Below are 22,706 nucleotides of genomic sequence, written 5' to 3'. Positions count from 1 at the left end.
CACCATTCATTATCCTAGTAAACAGGGAATTCAAAACCCACACCAGAAGAAATTCTAAAACAAGAATTCCCCTAAAGCGAGAAAGGGGGGGAAATTGCAAGGCTTTTTCATAGAGGGACAAAAGTTTCAAGACCGAAAGATAAGTGTCAGGAACATGCTTGGTTTAAACAATAATGAAGGGAGAAAATTTGTGAAGAGAACCGAAGATATAAATCCATTTGCTCCCAGCAATAGTATTTCTCAGGGAGAAATAGATAATAGATGACCTTTCCAGAATGTGTCTTATTTAAAAGAGAAAATGAGCTCCTTCAGTAACACAGGGGAAAAAGAAAACACAGAAAGGAATTTCGGAGGTTTGTGCTGTGCAAACAAACCAACAAAAATGGGGCACAGCAGAAGACTAGACTATAAACAGGGACATTCACAAAGGTCAGGGGTGAGGGGTCAAAGAAGCAAGGATGCACCACACACACACAATGGAGTCCTTTTCAGCCCCAGGGCCATCTTCCCAACTCCAAGGGGAACTTCAGCAGGATGGAGTTCTGACCTTCCGGTGATCTACAAAAACAGATACCAACAGTTGTTATACAGACAGAAGTTATAGCAGATCCAATTAAACGATTATATATAACTTAAATAACTGAGAGAAGGAATAAAGCAAGGGCCATTTCCTGAGGTAGAGTAGAACTGATCTTCATCCATCCCTGAATGTAGGTGGATCAACGGCGGAGGGTGGAGGTCACAGCTCCTCTATTTCCAGGTCACCTGCATGGAAATCAAAGGTGAGAAAATCAGAAGGAAAGAGAATTTGACATTTGATCTGTTTGCTACACAGGAGGAAAACATATTCAGGTTTTCCATCTATGGGAGTTGTCCTCAATTTATGACAACAAGGGAGTGCAAAATCTGCATGATCAGTCATTACAGTTTCAAATCAAGTGGCCGCATCAGCAAATTCGATTTTACAATCTTTTTTGCAACACTTAAGTGAATCACATGGCAGTAAATCCAAATGCAGATTATGCAGTGGCTTTTTTCTCGCATTTTTAAAAATGTCGCCTTAAAACAATGAGAATGTCTCAAACTGCAATCCTGTAACCGTTGGATGCTGCAAAGGATTGTAAATTAGAGCCTTTTGCCGACTACCCGAAATGTGATGGTGTAGGAATGGTGTGAATGTTGTAACTAAAAGGACAGGTCATAAGTAACCCTCCCCTTAGTGTTCTCAATAAAATTACCTTCATCGATGGTTTCATGGATCGTTCCAGCCTGCCAGATTTCCCTGGGAACATCTAGGAAAGCGTGCTGGACTTCGGTGAGCTGTAAGGTGGAGAAAGACTGTTGCCAAGGTTCTTGGAGAATCATTCTCCTTCCCTTGGCCCCTCACTCTAATCTTACTAGCAGGACCTCTTTCCCAGAATTTCTTCAAGTGGAATGAGAGGAAAAAGGCCGCCATCCCCTACGCCTTCTCTGGCCCCACGTGGGAGGTTCTTTGAGGGTGGGGTCCCAAGAGCTGTGGGGGACTCAAAGGCTGCAATTCATGTTCATTTAGTTTTGCTACTTACATCGATCCTAGGATGATGGTTCGCGCAGTAGAGGAGCTGGTTCAGCGCCGGCAGGAACAGATTCTCCTGAGGGTCCAGGTGCTGTAGAATTGAGAAGGAAAAGACATATTCCCTCCTTTCTGAGAATCCAGAATCCCTCTGCCAAAGGATTTCTGGGCCATTACCTTCAGAAGGAAAACGGCCTGCTCTCTGGTGGGAGACTGCTGAAGGAGGCTCCTGAGTGTGAGGCCAAAGGCCTCCTCCAGCAACTTCTTCTCCACCTGAAAGGAAACATAAGAGATGGTCTTATTACTTTGGGAGAACATTTCCCTTGCAACCCCAGAAAGGAAACCCCAGAAATGGTGTTGAAGTGGTACCTCAGAAACATCGTCCTCTCCCTCCGGGGTAGCCGCCCAGTAAAACAGACAAATGTCTATCAGCATGGACTCGATCAGTTCATCCCTCGTCGGTGTGATCTTACTGTGGGATTAAAAGAAGGAAGAGACATCAGTGCCCATGAATGGCCTTCCCCTTCTTGTTCATTGACTTCCCCAAACACACTTTCCTTACTCGCTCCAAAAGAAACCAAAGACTGACCTGAGATTGTACATCTCTAACAAGGCAGCTAATCTGGTGGCGAAGCTGTGGTCCTGCAACACAATCTGCCAGGAAACAAAAGTGGAGAGACTCAGAAAATTCAAGCTCACCCAAGTTCCACCCTGAGATTGGGCCAAAAACGAGGGGGATTGAAACCCCGAGGCAAAGCCCAGCCAACGGAAGCTCGACTTCCAAGGGATACGTACTCCTTGCAGTGTCTCCCTCCTCCTCTCAGAGACCTGTTGCCATAGGTATTGGCTCATCTCCTGGTCTCTGGCTATGCAGGCCAGCGCTTATTGTGCTGCTTGGGGAAGGTCCTGTCTCTCGAAGAGGACCTTCTCTTTCCCTTGGCTGTCCTTTGTGGGGAAATCTGGGAAAGGAGATGCTGAATGGTGGGCGAAGGACGAGGCTGGACACAGCTGAGACAGAACGCAACAGTACAGGAGAGAAGCGAGCGTTCCCCTGCCTGACAGCTATTTATACAAGAGCTGTCAGGCAGGGAAACCAATCAGAAGGCAAGAACAGCCCACCTACAGCCAGGCCGCATCTGATTGGTTAAGACGCGGCTTGGCTGTTGCTAGCTACCAGCGAGGGAATCCCCGGTCGTAGGTTGAGGAAAACAGGGAATACAACACTCCTTCCCCCCCAACGAGGGCGCATGCGTGATGGAGGCGCATGCATAGTCGCGTAAATACACTGGGTGGCGCCGGACCCGCCCAGAACGCCTCAGAACAGGGCAGACTGCCGGAGGAGGAGGTGGTGCTTGTGGGAGCTCCTCCCGGAAGGGAGTGGAGCTCCGGGCACCATCATTTGGGCCTACGTCCGGAGGAGGAGGAGACAGCCCCTAGGTAGGTGACGATGGTTTGGGCAGCCGCCGCATCGTCATCCACCGGGAGCTGCTGGTAGGCCTGCGCCATGTCCAGTTTCGCAAAAATACAGCCCTGCCCCAGGGAGTGGAGCAGGTGCTGTACCACAGGGACTGGATAGGGGTTTGCCTGGAGGGCAAGGTTGATGGTCAACTTAAAGTCGGCGCAGAGACGTATGGAGCCGTCGGCTTTGACGGGGACCACTAGGGGGGGTCTCCCATCTGGAGTAGTCAACCGGCTCCAGCACGCCCTGCGCCAACAAACGGTCAATTTCCGCGTCAACCTTAGCCCTCAAGGCAAAAGGCACCCTGCGGGCCTTCAGCCTAATGTGGGGGCAACCTGGGGATCTAGGTTAAGGGAGATGGGGGTGCCCTTGTATAAACCAAGCTGCCCGTCAAAAACGTCAGCGTAAGCCGCGAGGACGTCGGCTACGTCAGGGGGTATGGCTAACACATTATGCACCCCCTGCACAGATAAGCCGAGGGCGGGGAACCAGTCAAGACCCAGCAGTGTTGGGAGGGGTTTTTCCACCACCAGGACAGGGAGATACCCGGAAAAATCCTCGTATTCCACCCGCACAGTATGACAGCCCAGGGTGTCCTCTGGTAGTCCCGCAGGGCAATGTTGCTGGAAGCAAGCTGGCGTTTTAAGACGCCAGGGCAAATATGGGTAAAGTCTTCCCAGGACAATATGGAGCGGGATGATCCTGAGTCCACCTCCATCAACCGTTGGGAGCCCTCGATGAGGACTGTCACCTTGATCCTATCTGCACCTGCGGAGGCATTGTCTTCGGAAGACCTACTTACGTCTTGGCAAACATCTTGGCTCTGCTCCGAGACCACTGGCAGTTGGTGACCTTTGACCCTGGATGGATGAAGTCACACCGCCAATAGAATTCCCACAGAGGTGAAGGCCTCCTTTGGGATCTAGCCAAGGTCACCTGCTCCACCTTTTCTACCTACACTTTGGGCAGCCAAATATCTCTAGGAACCTGTCAACAAATCTCTCCAGCTTCCACTTTCTCATCTTTTGGTACAGAAGTCAAAGCCTCCGTCCTTTTTCTGCAGAAGCTCCATTAAGCTCCCTGACTAAGCAAGGCTCAGCAAGGCAGTTTTAAGTTAACTTGCAGTCAAAATCAGTTGTGTTGCGAGCTCTCTATATTTGTGTCTGTTTGTGAGTCCATGTGTGTCTGTGTGTTTGTGCGCCTGTGTGTATCAACACTGCTGGGTCTAAAGTCAGCTCCCTCTATTCTATCTGCTTAGGTCCAGATACCTTTTTCTGCATGCCAAACTGTTGTTTAAAAAAGTTTGATTTATTTATTATTGTTTACATTTTGTGAGTGGTTAATAAACATCGTGTTGTCTGGGTTATTTTATTTCCTTAGCAGTAGAAATGACATCCTTTTTTCCAACCGCTGGTAGAATGAGTTCCATGTTGGATAATATTCTGTATCGTCTATCTGTTTAATCTTCAATGTAAGTCTGTCTATTTCTGGACAATCCAGGAACTTCCTAAATATCTCTGCCTTGTGGTATTTCTTCATTTTTCCAATACTGTGCAAATATAATTCTTGCTTCTGTTAACACATGCAATATTAAATATTAGCAAGTGGTAAGTGCCATCTATTAAACGTTTTATATAGGTCTTCTTTAGAAGAAGTTGCCATTGCTCATTTATAGTTTCTTTCCCATAAGTTTTGTCATTGCTCTAATTCTATATTATATCTAAAGTTTTTGCTGGTCACAAGTGGAAATCACAGGACCCCAGTACAGTGCAACAGTCATAAATGCATGCCGATTGGCAAACAGACCAATTTTGATCATGTGAGCGTAAGGATGCTGCAACGGGCATAAATACGAGGTCCGGTTGTAAGTGCAAGGTTCGGTCGTAAGTGCGAAGTCTGGCCGTAAGTCCAACCAGTGGTCATTATACACTTTTTTTCAGCTTTCTGAGTAGTCCCTATAGTCACAGAGCTGAAAAAAGTGAAAAATGACTGATCCTCACACTTATGACCGGTCCTTTAATGAACTCCAGTCGAGAGTTACACCCAATGGTTTTCATAAATGTTTCATCACTCACTTCAAAGAAGCATTGAGGGGGAATCAAATTGGTCCTTATTTCCAAGCCAATAATCCATTGAGAATGTTGCTATCTGCCTTATAGAAAAAAATCTGATATCTTAACTAGTAAAATCTTTAAATACATTAGAGTATCAATAAAGCCACGCTATACATTTGAGGGTATTTTATATCTTCTGTTGTAATTACTCCAAGTTACTTTAGGCTGAATTGTGTCCTGTTCGATCTAGTATTATATTTTTCGTGGCATTGAATCTGTTTCATTACAATTTACTGTGGTAGACTCTCATGCTTCCCATAGTCTTGTCTTTCTGCCCCCCTCTCTCTCCTTCTCCTTCCCTCCCTCTCTCTCTCTCTCTTTCTCTCTCTCTCAATTTTTAGCTCTCAAATTTCCATCAAGGCCAAAGTTGGTGAAAACCTTCAGTTTGCTGACATTTGACCTGGAAGACACATGAACATTGTACAGTCAGACCAACAGAAAAGTAGAAAAAAACTTTCAAAATGTTTCCCAAAGCCCAGCTTTCTTCTGATGAAATACTTCTCTTTTGCCCCTTAATTATGTTAAGTGAAGCCCTTGACCACCAACAGACCATCCACCACTGCAAATCTGTGTTTTCATATTTATGTATTTGTGAAGCAAAGCAGACTCGTTAGCACCAGCTGTGGTTGTAGGTAAGTCTGCTTTCCATTTAGTTATACAAATATTATTCAGTGCTAAGTAACTCCTTTTTTTTATGAGGAAGAAGCAGATAGGGTTTGATTTATTTTCTCCCGATGAAGTAGTGCTATTTAATTTGGTAAGATATTCTGGAGTAGAAATAATGTTTGTTTCATTAGCTTTTCATTAGGATCCAAAATCATTCCTAGCAGCAGAAGTTTCATTTGATATTTGTGAGACAATGTCTCTTGCTGGATTAAAAAAAACAACAACATGAAAAATAGATATATGCATCTTTCAAAAAGATACGGAACCTGGTGACAGATGAATGAGAAAAAATGTGATACTCACTTTTATGTGTATATAAAGATGGGTGATTGGTTGGGTGGTGACTATACCGATTTTTCAACACTGATGAGCTGAGTATTTTGACACCAGCTCTTTTTATATGTTCATAGAAAAAGCATTAGTCAAGGAAGTACATTTCCCATTGCTCAACTGCACCAAATATTACTTGCATAAACCAAGGCTTAGTCTGGTAGTACCTACCAGTTCTACCTTGTTTTTATGACTTGAAGACTTGACTAAAGACAGGAGTGAGCTATTTCAACTTTGGAGGTTGAATGTCTTTCACCTGGGGCAAAGATTTAGGACAAAGATCCAACATACCTACAAATACAGAAGTCCCGAGTAACAACCCAGGCATCAGGGTCTGTTCATCATACTAGATAACAGATATTTCTTTCATTTCCAATTTAGGTAAAAGGTGACTTTAACCAGTGTGGTTTCTAAATAATGCTTGATTTCTCAGGAAGAATAGAATAAAGTAGAGTAGAGTAGAGTAGAGTAGAGTAGAGTAGAGTAGAGTAGAGTAGAGTAGAGCTGGAAGGGAGGTCTTCTAGTCCAGCTCCCTGCTCAAGCAGAAATATTTATACAATCTCAGGCAAGTGACTGTCCAGTCTCTTCTTAAAAACCTCCAGTGATGGAGGACCCACAACTTCTGAAAGCAACTTCTGTTCCACTGGTTAATTGTCCTCACTGTTAGGAAGTTTCTCCTTAATTCCAGATTGCTTCTTTCTTTAATGAGTTTCCAACCATTATTTCTCGTCCTGCCCTCTGGTACTTTGGAGAATAATTTGACCTCCCTCTTCTTTGTGGAAGCCCCTCAAATACTAAAATATTGCTATCATGTCACCCCTAATTCTTCTTTTCTTTAGACTAGCCAGACCCAAAACCTTCATGGATCTAGCCAACATGATTTCTTTCATAAAAACTCATGAAACCAGATCACTGTTCATTGAAGATCTTGTTAATACAAGCAGTCTTCGCTTAATGACCTTAATTGAAATTGGCAATTCTGTCGCTAAGCCAAATGATCATTAAGTGAGATATATGTCCGTATTGCTTAGCAACGGAAGTTACACAGTTACTGAGCAAATCAAGCATATTCATTAAACGAGGCCCTTATAAGATTCCAACTTCCTGCTGTCTTCCCGCTGAAAATGCTTGTGGAAAACCAGCAGGGAAAGTTGTTGTTACATACTGACAGACAGCATGGTAGTTTCCACCAAGGTCCTCTAATCCGCCGGGAAAATACTCAGAGTTGATTGGTTAAGACATCTGACAGCTCCCTATAATAGGGCTGCTGCCAGACAGAGTCTTTGCTGGATTGTACAGAAGGGGTGTCACTGCGTTATTTTGGTTTGTCTACTTGAGCTTCTATTCTGAGTTATACTGTAGAAATGTTTTTCTTATCTGACAATGATTTACTGTGCATGTCTCCTAACACGTTTCATAATACGTCACACATTCTTGTACTTCCTTTCTGGTCTTCCGTTTGCCTGCCGGAGGAGGTGGGCAACAATTGCTCTTGCCGAAATGTAAGAATTAGATAGTAAAATTTATTTTATTTTCATATTAAAGTTTGTTTTCATTAGAACATGTTCTCAGGTTTTATTTTTGCTTATTCAGTGATATGCTTCTTGGAAGGGCTGCGTTCCGCACCTCGTTAATCGAAGGTGGGGGGAAACTTTCCCTCCCTCACAGTGTTGACTAATAAAGAGCTGTTGTTACTGTTAACCTGTGTCTGCCTCATCCATTCACCCGATCTAACAGTTGTAAATGGCAATCGTGTGATCATAGGACACTGAAACAGTTGTAAATGTGAGCTGGTCACCCAACACTTGGATTTTGGTCATTTGACCAGAGAGATGCCACAGTCTGTAGCACACAGTTGGAGATCTTCATGAACCAGGATTCCCAGTCAAAAACCTCTGTTTTTATTGAATAAAATTGAAATCCCTTTCACAATCTTGCTGCCATTCTACATGGGATCCTTATAGGGCAGTGATGGAGAACCTTTTTGGCACTGAGTGCCAAAAAGGTCGTGTGGAAACATTGCACACATGCACACACACTCATTGGGGTTGCACTCCAGAAAAACCAAACTTCCAGGTTCTGGCACGCATGGGCACCTGGCAATCAGATGGTTGACATGCATATGTATGCCAGTTTTTGGCACTGCCCCACGCGTGAAGGACAGCTGATCATGTGCACCAGAAACTCGGAAGACAAAGAGGCAAGGCTGCACATGCTGGGTGACATGGCTTTGTGTGCCATTTTGGGCACATGTGCCATAGGTTCGCCATCATAGTTATAGGGTGATACAACATAATTCTTTTGACCAAATCACCCCACTGAAGCAGCTTGCTGATGGGAAAGGTCATACCTCTTTGAATTGGTTCTGTACGCATATGTGACATTTGCACACCTAAGGAAGAGTAACAGAAGCTGAATTATTCAGTTCAGTTATTCTTTGCATCCCTATGAACTAGATCATACAAAAAAACAAAGATTAAGTGCTAATTCAAAATAAAGTTAACTCCGCTAACTCAGTCTCACTTTGGTTAAGTAATGGTGGATATTACAAGTCCGGTCCCCAACATCATGATTTAGCTCTAATACTTTATGAGAATTGCATGAAGGGGTAAGGATGCTTCTGGGTAGGGATAACTTTAAGGAAAGATAAGGGAGCTGTCACATGTTTTTTGCAACAGGTTCTGCTCTGAATTATTTCTTGTAAGCCCATATGGCTGTCTGTAGAAACAGCAGGTGGGATGAGTTTCTCTTGTCCAAAGGTTTGTAGGCCCACAAAGAATCTTTAGATGCAAAGTCACCACTGAGATCTGTGAATGTTGTATGATAGCAAAAAGTATTCTATTAGCAAATCAAAAGACTGGGACTAATATACTATAATGGCTCACTCAGGAATGGATGGGACTAACTGCTGGGAATCCTGAGCAAGAAGACCTTATGTGACACCATGGTGTGCTAATAAACTACTTTGCACTTAGCTAACTTTAAGCCAAAGTGAACGCTTTGCTACTTGCTCTATCCTTGAACAATTGTTCCCCGTCTTTCTCCCAGATGTATTTCTTCCTTTCTGTTTTAATAATTCCTTCCGGATAGCCTGATTACTACCATGCGCCAATTTGCTGAATGTATTAAATCATATTTTATTTTTAGAAAAGCATCAATACCCTCCATTATATCAAATTATTTATCTCTTTGAACCTTAAGGAGTTGCTCCCTATTTCTAAATGGATTAACTCTGACAGTGGCTCTATTCCCAGTGTGGCTGTTTTAGGACTACATAATAAGCATATTACACATTTTTAAAGCAATAAATAAGATTTATACCTAACCCACAGGGATTTTCCATTAAAAGTTTATAAATCACGTTGAGCATTATCATTTTTAATTCTCAGCTTTGCAGTGTTAGATATTGGAAAATGCATTTTACCCCACACAAAATTCATGATAAGCCATGTATGCAAAGAATATTAATAAGAACTTTGATGTAAAGAATGGCTTTTACACAGTGTATGCATGCGTAGGAGTGGGAGTTGCTTTATTACTGCAAGGTATTAAAAACTATTTGCTATGTTTAATAGCAATTCATCTACTCCATATCCTTGGCATGCTGCCTGCATTTCCAGTAGCACACGTCATCAAAATGACCTTGGTGTAGGCAGGTATGCATTCCCCTTGGGGAAGGTCCACATTCCTTCCAAGGCTGGAAAGAAAACAAGTCCACAATTAATCATAACTAAGGCAATGCACATCTTCAAAGGGGCATTTGGCCTCAGTGAAAGCTTCAATGAAACCTTCTCTCCGAGCTCATTTGCAAAACAGTATCATTCCAGCAACAGACAATCAAAGGCCACACTTGGAATACTGCATTCAGTTCTGGTCGCCACGATGTAAAAAAGATGTGGAGACTTTAGAAAGAGTGCAGAGAAGAGCAACAAAGATGATTAGGGGACTGGAGACTAAAACATATGAAGAACGGTTGCAGGAACTAGGTATGTCTAGCTTAAGAGAAAGAAGGACTAGGGGAGACATGATAGCAGTGTTCCAATATCTCAGGGGTTGCCACAAAGAAGAGGGAGTCAAGCTATTCTCCAAGGCACCTGAGGACAGAACAAGAAGCAATGGGTGGAAACTAATCAAGGAGAGAAGCAACTTAGAACTGAGGAGAAACTTCCTGACAGTTAGAACAATTAATCAGTGGAACAGAAGTTGCCTCCAGAAGTTGTGAATGCCCCAACACTGGAAGTCTTTAAGAAGATGTTGGATAGCCATTTGTCTGGAACGGTATAGGGTTTCCTGCCTAGGCAGGGGGTTGGACTAGAAGACCTCCAAGGTCCCTTCCAACTCTACTATTGTATTGTATTGTATTGAATCTATATGTGGTTTGATATGACTGCTAACTTTGATATGTACAAAGACAACATCTGGGAACCTCAAATTTTAATACCCTCTTTTGGTTTGGTTTGGTCTGGTATGTTATCCGGCCTTAGCCTGAATGAAGGTTTGGGGTGCTACATTTAATATTCAAGAAGCAAACCTTTAGGAATTGCAAAAGAGCCTTTTCTGTTTGTTGTCTGTGGGTTTTTTAAAAAAAATATGAAGAGGGGTAAGAAATTGATAGTTACACTTAAACTGAAATTTATAAGGCACCCAGAGAGTCACTCTTAATTCGAGATAGACTTGGGTGGATAGAGTTGGATGGAGCTCATCCTTTACTAGCCAGGTGCCCTTCCTGATGCCATGCAGAGTTCGCAGCAGATTTTTTTTCTTAGCACCCTAAGAGAGAAACATCTGTTGCTACCTAGGATTGAATTCTAAACCTTCCAAGGGGGGAGGTAAGCTTCCTCACCACTAGGCCACCATTCCGTTCTTGAGGGGCATATAAAATTAATAAAGAAATAAAAATAATATCTAAAGATTCTTTATGGCAAATGCATTTCTACATGTATTTGCTCTTGAATCTGCATTGCTAAGTATATTTTCTAACGAATTACAGGTATTGCTTTATTTTAATTGTTTGTTTGTTTTGCGCCCATAATTTTGTCTTGATCAACTTGTTAGTCATGAAGGACAATTGATTTTGGAACTGGCAAAAAATAATAATAATAATGATCCTCAAGCAGTTCTACTTATTCCACAAGACCGCATTTGATGTACCTTTTCAGAAACCTGTTCTTTCCTCCATTCATTTCACCTGCAGGAATATTGTACAGAAGATGACAGCGATAGATCAAGCACCAGGATGCTTTTAACACTACAGCATGTGGTGTAGCTTCTTTGCCCAGTGAGAGCTACTGGCAATCCTAGTTAATTAACATCTTCTATGATTTTACTTTTACAGAGGAGTGTTGTTTCACAGGAAACTCTCGCTCCTGCTATGGGGGAAACGCAAGGTCAGAATCCTACAGAGTTGAAATCTGCAAACCTGGTTGTGAATCCAAGATCAAGTCTTTCCACAAGCAGGCATTTCTGGAGATGATTAGTGCTGTCACAGTCAAGGAAGAGGGGTGCTTAGTTAGCAATCCTGCTGCTTCTAGTTTTCCCAGATCAGTTCTGAGGGTCAGTAGATCAGTACAAATCTCATCTGTACTAGTTAATCAGTTTCCATCTTTGTTTTATTTTTAAAGGGCTTGACTTCAAAACAAGAAACAGCATTGGCTTGTTCTTCACCATTTTCCTTAACTTATTGAGGTTTCCTATGTAGAGCAATCAGAAGTATGAGCAAGTATCCTTAACCCATATTCCAAATGAATATACATACACCATGGAATATTATCAAGAGTTGGAAGGGACTTTGGAGGTCTTTTAGTCCAATCCCTTGTTCAAGCAGGAGACCCTATACCGTTTCAGACAAATGGTTGTCCAGTCTCTTTTTAAAAGTCTCCACTGATGAAGCACCCACAACTTCTGGAGGCAAGCTGTTCCACTGTTTGATTGCTCTCACAAAATTTCTCCTTAGTTCTAGGTTGCTTCTTTCCTTGCTTACTTTCCATCCGTTGCTTCTTGTCTTGTCTCTTGATGATTTGGAAAATACGTTGACTTCCTCTTCTTCTGGTGGCAGCCCCTCAAATATTGGAACACCGTTATCCTCTCACCCCTTGTCCTTCTTTTCACTAGACTAGCCAATTCCTGCAACCCTGCTTCATAACTTCTAGCCTCCAACCCCCTAATCGTCTTCGTTGCTCTTCTCAAATTGTTGCTCCATTTTAAATTGCAGGGTTTCTATTACGGCAGTTTGATAGCAAAATTTCTACTGTTATTTTTTTTTTGGGGGGGGGGGGTTGGGGGTGGCCAAAGGTGCCTATGAGGAAAAAAAAGATTGCATTCCTCCATCCTCAAAAGCTGATTTTCCATTTATTTGATGAACCAAAAGAGAACAAAAAGATGAACAAAAAGAAAAAGAGGAATGGTGTATACATGTAGTCCTCAACTTATGACAGTTGAGCCCAACATTTTCATTGCTAAGCAAGACAATTGTTAAGTGAGTTTTGCCCCGTTTTATGACCTCTCTTGCCAGAGTTGATAAGTGAATCACTGTAACTGTTAAATCAGTAACATGGCCCTTAAGTGAATCTGGCTTCCCCATTGACTTTGCTTGTCAGAAGGTTTCAAAAACTGATCACATGACCCTCATAAATATATGCCAGTTGCCAAGTGTCCAAATTCTGATCATGTGGCCATGGGGATATTGCAACAGTTGTAAGTTAAAAAATGGTTGCAAGTTACTTTTTTCAGTGCCATTGTGACTTTGAGTGGTTGTTTAGTCAAGGACTTCTTGAATTGGGACTAGAGGTGGCCACATGCAATATTGAAAAACTGATGACCAGGAAGCCCAACAGAAGGAAAGGGGGCACTAAATCATGATTTGATTAATGAACAGACACAAGCAGAGGGGTTGCCACCTTCCATCAATCTACAGAGCTGAGGGCATTCTGTCTTAAGGAGGCTGGCAGAAAGGCCAAGAATTTGGAAAATATAGATACAGAAGGGTTTAAAAGCAGAAATGCTTAAGAAAAGAGTAATTGAATCTAAGGTGAATATAAATGATGTTGGGTTCTTGGTTCAACCCTGAGCTACATATTGTCCACTATTGTAAATGGAATAAGATTGAATGGAGTTCAAGTTAGAAGAATAAAGAGCAAAAGTAAAAATAGATGCTGGGAATAAGAAAGAAGGAGGTATCTTATGGGGGTATATTTTTATAATAAAATCCCATTTTTAAGTAGTTGCTTAGTCTCTTGATTCCTCCTGACCTTGATGGATTCTTAATTTAGGTCTTTTTGATGCAGAGTTTTATAATGGCTCTAGTATACAGTATGTGCTGAGGCATGTGGTGGATCAGTGGCTAATTGAGGTCAGCAGTTCAGCGGTTCGAATCCCTAGCGCCACATAACGGGCTGAGCTCCCGTTACTTGTCCCAGCTTCTGCCAACCTAGCAGTTTGAAAGCACGTAAAAAATGCAAGTAGGAAAAATAGGGACCACCTAATTGTGTTCCGTGCGCCTTCGGCATTTAGTCATGCCGGCCACATGACCACGGAGACGTCTTCGGACAGTGCTGGCTCTTCGGTTTTGAAACGGAGATGAGTTCGCTCCTAGAATCGGGAACGACTAGCACATATGTGTGAGGGGAACTTTTGCCTTTACCTTTTATATGTCCTGAGCTGAACACAACTTTCCCTAATATTTGATTTTTAAAGCCTATCCATATATAAACAATATGTTTTAAAGGAACTGGAGAATATTTTTTGGCCACATGTTTCAGGAAAAAAATATATTTTTGGGAAACTTTGGATCAGAGAAAGAGGGACGTCCACAGATTGCCCACTGTTGTAGAACTTCTGTGGGTGAATCTTTTCAAATCCACTCCCATAAATGTTCTGTGATGGGACTTACTTTTCTTTGCAGCTATTTATCCATGAAAGTTCCTTGTCTATTCTTTCTCTTACTTTTGTTTCAAGGGAACAGCCATCATACCATGTTGCCATGGAACTGAAATGCCTTCCTCTGCATCTCCATATTGTTTTCCTGGCTCCCTTCATCTCTAAAGACAAGTAGAAGGAGTCAGCTCTGCTGCTGCATCATAAACAAAGCATGAGATTACTACCTCCGACTATGCTGCAATGAAGTTTTTCCTGTCCACCTTGATGTTTCTTGCCACTCGAAAAGAAAGGAACATTGGTGCAGCAATCAACCGTTCCTATTTTGGGCTGCTGTTTTGCAGAAGTTAGAATATCTTGCTCCTGGTGGAGAGCTGTAAACTGCATGATGCAAATGCCAGGCTGAAGGAGCTATTACTGCAGAAACAACATCTGGCACCTTTTTTTGATGGGCTGCAAAAAAAGCAGATGCCGATTCCAAAAAATGTCATCTCTTTTTCTCAAGTGATTTGATGGCATTGAGATGAGCTGGCTGAAATTCCATTTGGCCTTCAGAGTTCTCATTTCATGGCACGGCTTGTCGTCCTTTCGGTTTGCTGACTTTATTGGATTTTTTGCAGGGTTTTTCCTATGAAAACGAAACTTGTAGAGCTCATGAGGATGCACGTCCTGCCAAGGTTGGTGCTGGGACTAATTTTTATTTTTGGACCCCAGGAGATCCATGGCAGAATAAAAGATTGCAGGAAAAACATTGTTCTAATGTTCCTCTTTCTCTCAAAGATTCTGTCTTTGGCAAAAAGGATATGGTTGGCTGGCTTCTTGCAAATACAATCAGGGAAATTCCTCCTTAATGGGGCTTTGGATGCTATCCCATTCAGTTACAGTATACAGAATAACAGAGTTGGAAGGAACCTTGGAGATCTTCTAGTTCAACCTCCTGCTCAAGCAGGAGAACCTGCATCATTCCAGACAAATGGATATCCAACATCTTCTTAAAGACTTCCAGTGTTGGGGCATTCACAACTTCTGGAGAAAAGCTGTTCACTGACTGATTTTTCTTGCTGTTAGGAAAATTCTCCTTATTCCTAGGTTGCTTCTCTCCTGATTAGTTTCCATCCATTGCTTCTTATATTTCCTTCAGGTGCTTTGGAGAATAGGTTGATCCCCTCTTTTTTGTGGCAACCCCTCAAATACTGAAAAGCTGCTATCATGTCACTTCTAGTCCTTCTTTTCATTAAACGAGACATACCCAATTCCTGCAACTGTTCTTCAAATGTTTTAACCTCCAGCACCATAACTATCCTTTTTGCTCTTCTCTGCACTTTTTCCAGAGTCTCTACCAGAGGTGGCATTCAGACGGTTTGGACTGGCCCACCCGAAGTGGTAGTGAAAGTCGCGGGTGGCCCCGTCTACCCACCACAGCTCTATGGCATCCCATTTAGGCACTTTTTTTAGCCAAAGTGCATGTGCGGAAGCCTTAGCACATGCACAGGTGCCCCACAGGTGTGCACTCAATACAATACAATACAATACAATACAATACAATACAATACAATACAATACAATACAATACAATACAATAGCAGAGTTGGAAGGGACCTTGGCGGTCTTCTAGTCCAACCCCCTGCCTAGGCTGGAAACCCTATACCATTTCAGACAGATGGCTATCCAACATCTTCTTAAAGACTTCCAGTGTTGGGGCATTCACAACTTCTGGAGGCAACTTCTGTTCCACTGATTAATTGTTCTAACTGTCAGGAAATTTCTCCTCAGTTCTAAGTTGCTTCTCTCCTTGATTCGTTTCCACCCATTGCTTCTTGTTCTACCCTCAGGTGCCTTGGAGAATAGTTTGACTCCCTCTTCTTTGTGGGAACCCCTGAGATATCGGAACACTGCTCCCATGTCTCCCCTAGTCCTTCTTTTCATTAAACTAGACATACCCAATTCCTGCATATGTTTTAGTCTGCAGTCCCCTAATCATCTTTGTTGCTTTTCTCTGCACTCACATTTGCAAACCAGTAAGGAAGGTAAGTGAATACCACCCCTGGTCTCTACATCTTTTTTTTTTTAATATGGTAATCAAAACTGGATACAATATTCTGAGCGTTGTAATTGAAGTCCACCCATCTTAAAGTGCCGAAGGTTGAGAAACCTATGATTCTCATCTTGGCTGTGAATGTGGTAAATAATCTGTAACAGACAGAAGTCATCTTTTCCTAGCAGCTGAAAATGATTCACGTAGCTTCCCCCCCCCCCCGCCTTTCCAAAAGGATGAAGGCATCACGGAAAGATTATAAAAATTAATTAACCAGTTCGTAATGAGTTTTAATTAGACATCTTTTAATTGCAGCCGCCATGGTTGTGCCTTTGAGACTGATTCCGGAAAGAGTGATCAATTGAATTTGCAAATGGCCTAGTAATAATAGTCTTTTTTTTGCAGGCAACAAATGTAACTATTTTGTGATGGTTGTCTTACAAAAGCAGAGTTAGGTATATGTCAAACTTCTGGGCTACTCGGAGATAAGATGTTTCTCCCCCCCCCCCCCCCCCGGCCCTACATCTGGAGAGAAGGTATTCTGGAGATTATGTCATAGGGGCCAAGCCTCTTATCTCGGGAAAAAATGGAAGAAGTGAATTAATCTTTAGGTTGATCAGAGAGGCAGAATCCCTTCCTATGACTGGTACTTTAAAAAATGTGACATCTTCTTATATCAGAGATGTACAACCTACACTGAAGGCCATTTGTTGCCTCCAAAAGATCTGAATACAGATAAAAAGACCTGCAAAACACAGAGATGTTTTTTATTTTTTATTAGAAGAGGAAAAACTGTAGAGCAGGCACTTTGATCAAATTATAGTTTAATGAGATGTGAATGAAATACAATCATATTCATTTTCTGACCTAGGACCATACTTTAATTTTGAACTGTTCCCCGCATTCCTACCCCATTCAATTATCTGCCGTGGGAAAACGGGAGGGGGGATTATATGGAGTGTGGGTGATACATAGTCAAGATAACATTCCTTTCTCAGAGAGTCAAGGATGTCTTGCCTTGCAGCTGTGATGGTGTGACTGGGAGGCATCTCTAGTTTTGGATGGTGTATGATCGGGCCATGCGATGGGCATGTGGGTGCTGGGCAAGGACTTGAACTTTCTTTTGGAAGTGGAAAACATGGAAGCTTTCAGATTCGGGTTTTCCAGGAAGTGTGCCAATAGGACACCTCTAAAAAATGGAACTTTGAGGAACTTCAAGCCTCGGAGTCTTCTTTCATTAGGGTTGTTACTTGGAATCCCTGACACTGTCTGGTCTGGAAGAAAACAGCCAGGATGAGGCCTCTCTGTTCTCCTAAACAGTTTTGTAGGCATCTGGATGGCCATTGTGAGACTCATGAGTTTGGACTAAATGCTGCCAGCTTTTGTTAAACGTTTATGGTTGAGAATCAGGAACTCATTGTTCTTTTCCCAAAATGGGCAGGCTTGGACTTCATGGTGGCCTCTGGAGAAAACGGGATGTTTGGAAAGAAAGAAAGAGTTAATTATTTTTTTTTATTTTCACTAAGACATCAGATTCTTCTGTGGCCACCAGCAGATTTAATTCCTCCCTGCTCTGGGTGAACCATTCAAAAGGAGGCAGAGAAAGGCTAATTCAATTCTAGTTTTGATTTGATTCAGGTTAATCATAATAATCTTCTGAACACATGGCTGTCAGCAATCATACCGTACATGAGGTACTAATAAAAAACTTAATCAGCCTGAAATGTGCCAGGCTCATAATGCACATTTTCCCCATCATCTATAAATAACTATAAATGATTGTTGCTCTGCTTTAATTCCTTATTAAGGACATGCTTGTGCAACCCTCCTGCTCACACACGTGTTGGTATGGCATTCATTTCCAAGCGTTTGTCTAAGGCAGGGTGTCAAACTCAATTTCATTGAGGGCCACATCAGGGCTGTGGTTGACCTTGGGGGGCCATATGGGCATGGCCAACTGGTTGTGCCTGGGCATAGCCACTTGATGCCAAACTGCTGGCATGTTTCCTCTTCACACTGGGTAAACTGAGCCCAAGAGATGCGGGCCATCACCTTACATTTTCCAGGACGGCTCTGCAGACCTAATCTGACCACATCTGACTGCAAACCTGATTTAGAACATGGTATGGATTTTCTGAGGACACATTTGTGTGGTGATTAATATGTCACACTACCCACCAGGAGACTATGAGTTCTAGCTCTACTTTGGGCACAAAGCCATCTAGGTGACCTTGTGCCAGTCACTTTTTCTTAGCCTTAGGAAGGAGGCAATCACAAACCACTTCTGAAAACCTTGTGAAGAAAACTGCAGGGACTTGTTCAGGCAGTCTCCAAGAGTTGGACAGGACATAACAGCGGGGGAAAAGATTTTTCTGCCATCAGTCTATAAGCTTCTGGACCAAGCCTTTAATTGTCCAAATTAAGAACCCCCCAAAAAACCCATGGCTTATGGTAGGGGTGTCCAAACGTGGGAACTTTAAGACTCGTGGACTTCAAGTCCCAGAATTCTGGGAGTTGAAGTCCACAAGTCTTAAAGTTCCCAGGGTTGGACACCCCTGGCTTATGGAATGACTCATACTTCACAAATTTATTTGCAATGTAGCTTATACAGTTCAAAGAAAGCCACCTGTCCCACTTTAAGCTTGATTGGCTTTGGGCCAATCACCAGGAAACTGTGAGTTCTAGTCCCACCTTAAGCCTGAAAACCAGGTAGGTGACTTTGGGCCTGTTATTCTCTCTCAGCTCAACTCACAGGGTTGTTCTTGTGGTGAAAATAGGAAGAGGAAAGTGTGTTGGATAAATTTGCTGGATTGAGTTGTTTGTAAAAAGAATTAAGACAGGGTACAAAAAAGGAAAGAAAGACGTAACCTGCTGAAATCGCTATATATTAAATGTTGGCATTGGGGATTGTCCTTGTTTATCAGCCTTAGGCATGGTCTTAGATTTTTAGACCTCGATATGCTCAATTTTCAAACAGTTCCCACTTCAAAGTGATAGGAAATTACGCTGCGAGTCTTCAACAAAAAGGTGGCAGAGTATATTCAGTTCTGTTTTAGTGCCCTGATCAAGGTGTGCATAAGGCTTGCACACTTCTCAAGTGCTTAAAAACAACCAGCCATTCATCTGGTTCAGAGTTTCCATACCTTCTCTGCGTTTCAGAGATCCCAAAGGAAATCCTCACCTGATCCCAAAATGCAAGAAAGCCAGAGAGACTCCTGAGTATTGGCAAAATGCGTCAGGAAGAAAAATAAAAACAATAAGACTTTCTTTACTCTGGCAGAACTAAAGGAAGACTAAAACACACCAGAGAAAGGAAGAAAAACGAATGAGGAAATTAGAAGATAAGCTTCAACACATTGTTTGTTATTAGAGTACACTAACAGCGGAAGGATTGTAGTCCATGATAAAAGATAAAACTCCTTTTAATCAAGCTGATGACAGTGTAGGTTCTTTCATATTTTCTTGGCAATAGTGTAGACATGGAAGAGAACAACCATTGTCTTCCATTTTGCCAAGTAAATTTATCATACATGTCTTTTGTGCCTTTGACATCCTGGTAGTTTTTCCTTGGATGGAGTCCAGTTAATATATAGATAGGGTCATATTTATCTATTACCTGGAACCTATATTATTTAGAAAGTATTCCAGATACTTTTCAGACAATGTTGGAAGTATTTGATGAGTAGAGGAAGTCAAATATTCATTTTCTTCAAGTTAGATGACTTGCAAACACATTCTACCTGATGTAAATGCAGAAGGCCCTCTGTAAATTTAGCTTGCAGCAACGAGTGGCAGGACTGAATATTCAAGATAAGTATGACATTTGTAGTAATGATTTCTAAATCAAAGCCAAGTGCTTAAAATTCCTTGACAGTTTGATAAAATTTCAAGAGTTGGGTGTACATGTTTATGCAACCATTTTGTAAAGCAAATATCAAGGAGGGAATGTTATCTGGCTGTTTTGCTATATACTATTTTTTTTTTACTGGAAAAGGGAATATTTTGAGAATTGTGTGAGTTTCAAACAAATTATTCAGAGCTAGTACTTAACTGATTTTTTTTCCTGGCTAAGTCCTAATCTATCAGCAAATATTTATAATGGCGCTCTCCGCTAACAACCCTAACGAGATTTAGTATACATTTTCAGAATTAGCTATATCTCTAACTTGCAACTTTGCTAAACCCACAGTCCCTATCCAGAAATAAAAAGGAGATTAGGGAAATACCCCAAGTTTCGATCTGAAGTGGTTTAAGAGAGAAGCTTTTGATAACTAATACAATGTCTATTTGCCACAATACAGAGCACTAGCAGCTCTAATTGACAGTCCACAGTTACACTAAACAAGAAAAGAATAGCAATTTCAAAAAATAAACAAAGAAGACACCCATTTCTCCAATCGTATCTACTACCCTCATGGGATGCGGTGGCTCAGTGGCTCAGACACTGAGCTTGTCAATCAGAAAGGTCGGAAGTTCAGCAGTTCGAATCTCTAGCAACACGTTACAGAGTGAGCCCCTGTTACTTGTCCCAGCTTCTGCCAACCTAGCAGTTCAAAAGCACGTAAAAATGCAAGTAGAAAAATAGGAACCACCTTTGGTGGGGAGGTATCAACGTTCTGTGTGTCTTCGGCATTTAGTCATGCCAGCCACATGACCATGGAGACATCTTCGGATAGCGCTGGCTCTTCGGCTTTGAAACGGAGCTGAGCATTACCCCCTAGAGTGGGGAACGACTAGCACATATGTGTGAGGAGAACATGTACCTTTATCTTTACCTACTATCCTATAAGCATTATGCCAGGAAAGAATAGGTAAATTTATTTATGGTGTCTTCCCCATTGGTCATCAAGCAACAGTAGTCATGGAATGGGCATTGCAAATCAATCAAGAATTAAGAGGCATGGGAGGATATCTAAAGGCTGGCAGATCTAGGAAATGACTCTTGTTTTTCAAACATCCTGCAATTCTATCTTCTTTCTTTCAAGAATCAACAAACTGGTCTCACACATTTGAGTGGGTGGGAAAGGACAATATTCCCAATTGCTTCAAAACTGGTTTGGGTTCAAACTACCCTCCTATCACTACAGGATTAACCTTGTTCTGCAAACTAAGCCAATAACTTGCTCTATGTACAGGTTTCCATTTCAATTAAAGAATACATAATTTGGAAGATTTAGGATAACCGAATAAGAAATGCTTTTTCTTTGAAGTCTGGAGAAACTCATCAATCACTATAGGCTAAACTGGTTTAGAAGAACCCATGGGGTAAGCACATCATGAAGTAACTATTTGTGTTCATAAAGTGATAGTAATAGTTACCCATTTTATCCTTTAAAATTATTATCAAGTAGATTCAAAATGCTACTGAGGTAATGCTTGCCCACGAAACAAGTATCGGATCTACAATGTGTATGACGAATCATCGTGTCTTCAAAATAATAAAAAGGCACTAATTTCCATTCCATTGATGTTTGGATCAACTAAATGACAATCCATGATAGGTATGAAAAATGAACTTCCCAAACCATATTTAGTCAAGCATTGAATTGCCGATAGAAATCATCTGACAGTGTTTTTATTTACAGAGCTGGTTCTAATCTTTGCTTTAAATGTTTTAAATAACCATACTTATAATGATTATTAATTCGTTCTAAATCCACTTTGTATTTTTTTTCAATTAAGCTTTGAAAAAGGTAAAAAAATATATATATGAAAAGATGTCATGCTATAGTACTTGCTAGGATCTTGTTCCAGATACGTTAAACATAAAGATATAAAGAAAATCACGTTGGCTGTGTTGGTCAGAGGTTCTGGATTGTACTCTTTAAACATTAGACTAATATAATGCATTGAGCAAAATTCTAGCAAGAGTGCCATAGGAGTTAAAGCATGGGATTGCTCTAATAGCCCTAATCCACCATAACCAATAAACAGGGATTATGAAACCAGTCTACACCTTTAGGCTACTGCCAGTCAATATAGGAACTAAAGACAAAACCTGCTTCATCAGATCTAAAGATCCATCCAGTTCAACATTCAGCATCCATAGTGTACATTCAGAGGTATATACAGTAGGAGGCCTACTAGCAGAAGCAATATTTTACTCAACAGCAATATTTTGCTATTCAAATGATCTTAACCCTTATGAACAGTGGATTCTGGATTCTAAAGAGATTGGGAGAGGGATGGAGGGAGGGAGATGGTTTATATAATAGTTAAATAGTCATAATAGTCATTATATATTTATATAAATATATATTATAATGGTCATTATAATAGTCATTCTTAAGGAAGAAGGCTTCACACATCCAATATTATGTTAGATAGGCTGTGATTTCACCTCAAATGTGACACCTAGTCTGATACATTTAACTTCTGCATTAGCACCTACACTAAACTTCCACTGTATTACATTTGCTTGGGAAGGCTTTTTTTTTAGCTGGTATATTTTGTATACCCTCCTACTTGGATATATTCAAGTTGAATGCATTGTGAAATATTAGAATACGGGTTATTTTGGTAATCGGGTTAAACACACCGTATGAATGCAGCTGGTAGCAGATAAGCTAGTATATGAGTTTCCAACCTTGTGGTTCAATTCACTTCTCTTTGCCTTTGAAGGCAGTGTTTAGCGGATTAGATGGTGCAGGTATGACAAGCAAAACAGATATAAGTTCT

The 22,706-nt window shown here is 41.5% G+C and overlaps 1 protein-coding gene and 1 long non-coding RNA gene across 6 annotated transcripts in view; one reads left to right on the top strand and one right to left on the bottom strand.

Moving 5' to 3' along the window:
* LOC309396084 overlaps positions 1-22,706 on the top strand; it is a 415,466-nt gene that overhangs the window by 154,103 nt on the left and 238,657 nt on the right. The gene's annotated exons all lie outside the window — the stretch shown is intronic.
* LOC309395983 (uncharacterized protein) lies at positions 740-2,465 on the bottom strand (the record flags this gene model as incomplete). Its single annotated transcript, XM_081960695.1, has 7 exons — positions 2,348-2,465; positions 2,142-2,206; positions 1,922-2,024; positions 1,730-1,825; positions 1,566-1,646; positions 1,239-1,320; positions 740-765 (listed from the first exon to the last, which is right to left on the bottom strand). The coding sequence occupies exons 1-7, from the start codon at positions 2,402-2,404 to the stop codon at positions 740-742; spliced, it is 510 nt and encodes a 169-aa protein (XP_081816821.1). The 5' UTR covers positions 2,405-2,465.

This window comes from Natrix helvetica (assembly GCF_964273705.1).
Source record: "Natrix helvetica genome assembly, chromosome: 8".
Taxonomy (NCBI): Eukaryota; Metazoa; Chordata; class Lepidosauria; order Squamata; family Natricidae; genus Natrix; species Natrix helvetica.
This window is presented reverse-complemented; position numbering and strand designations above follow the sequence as displayed.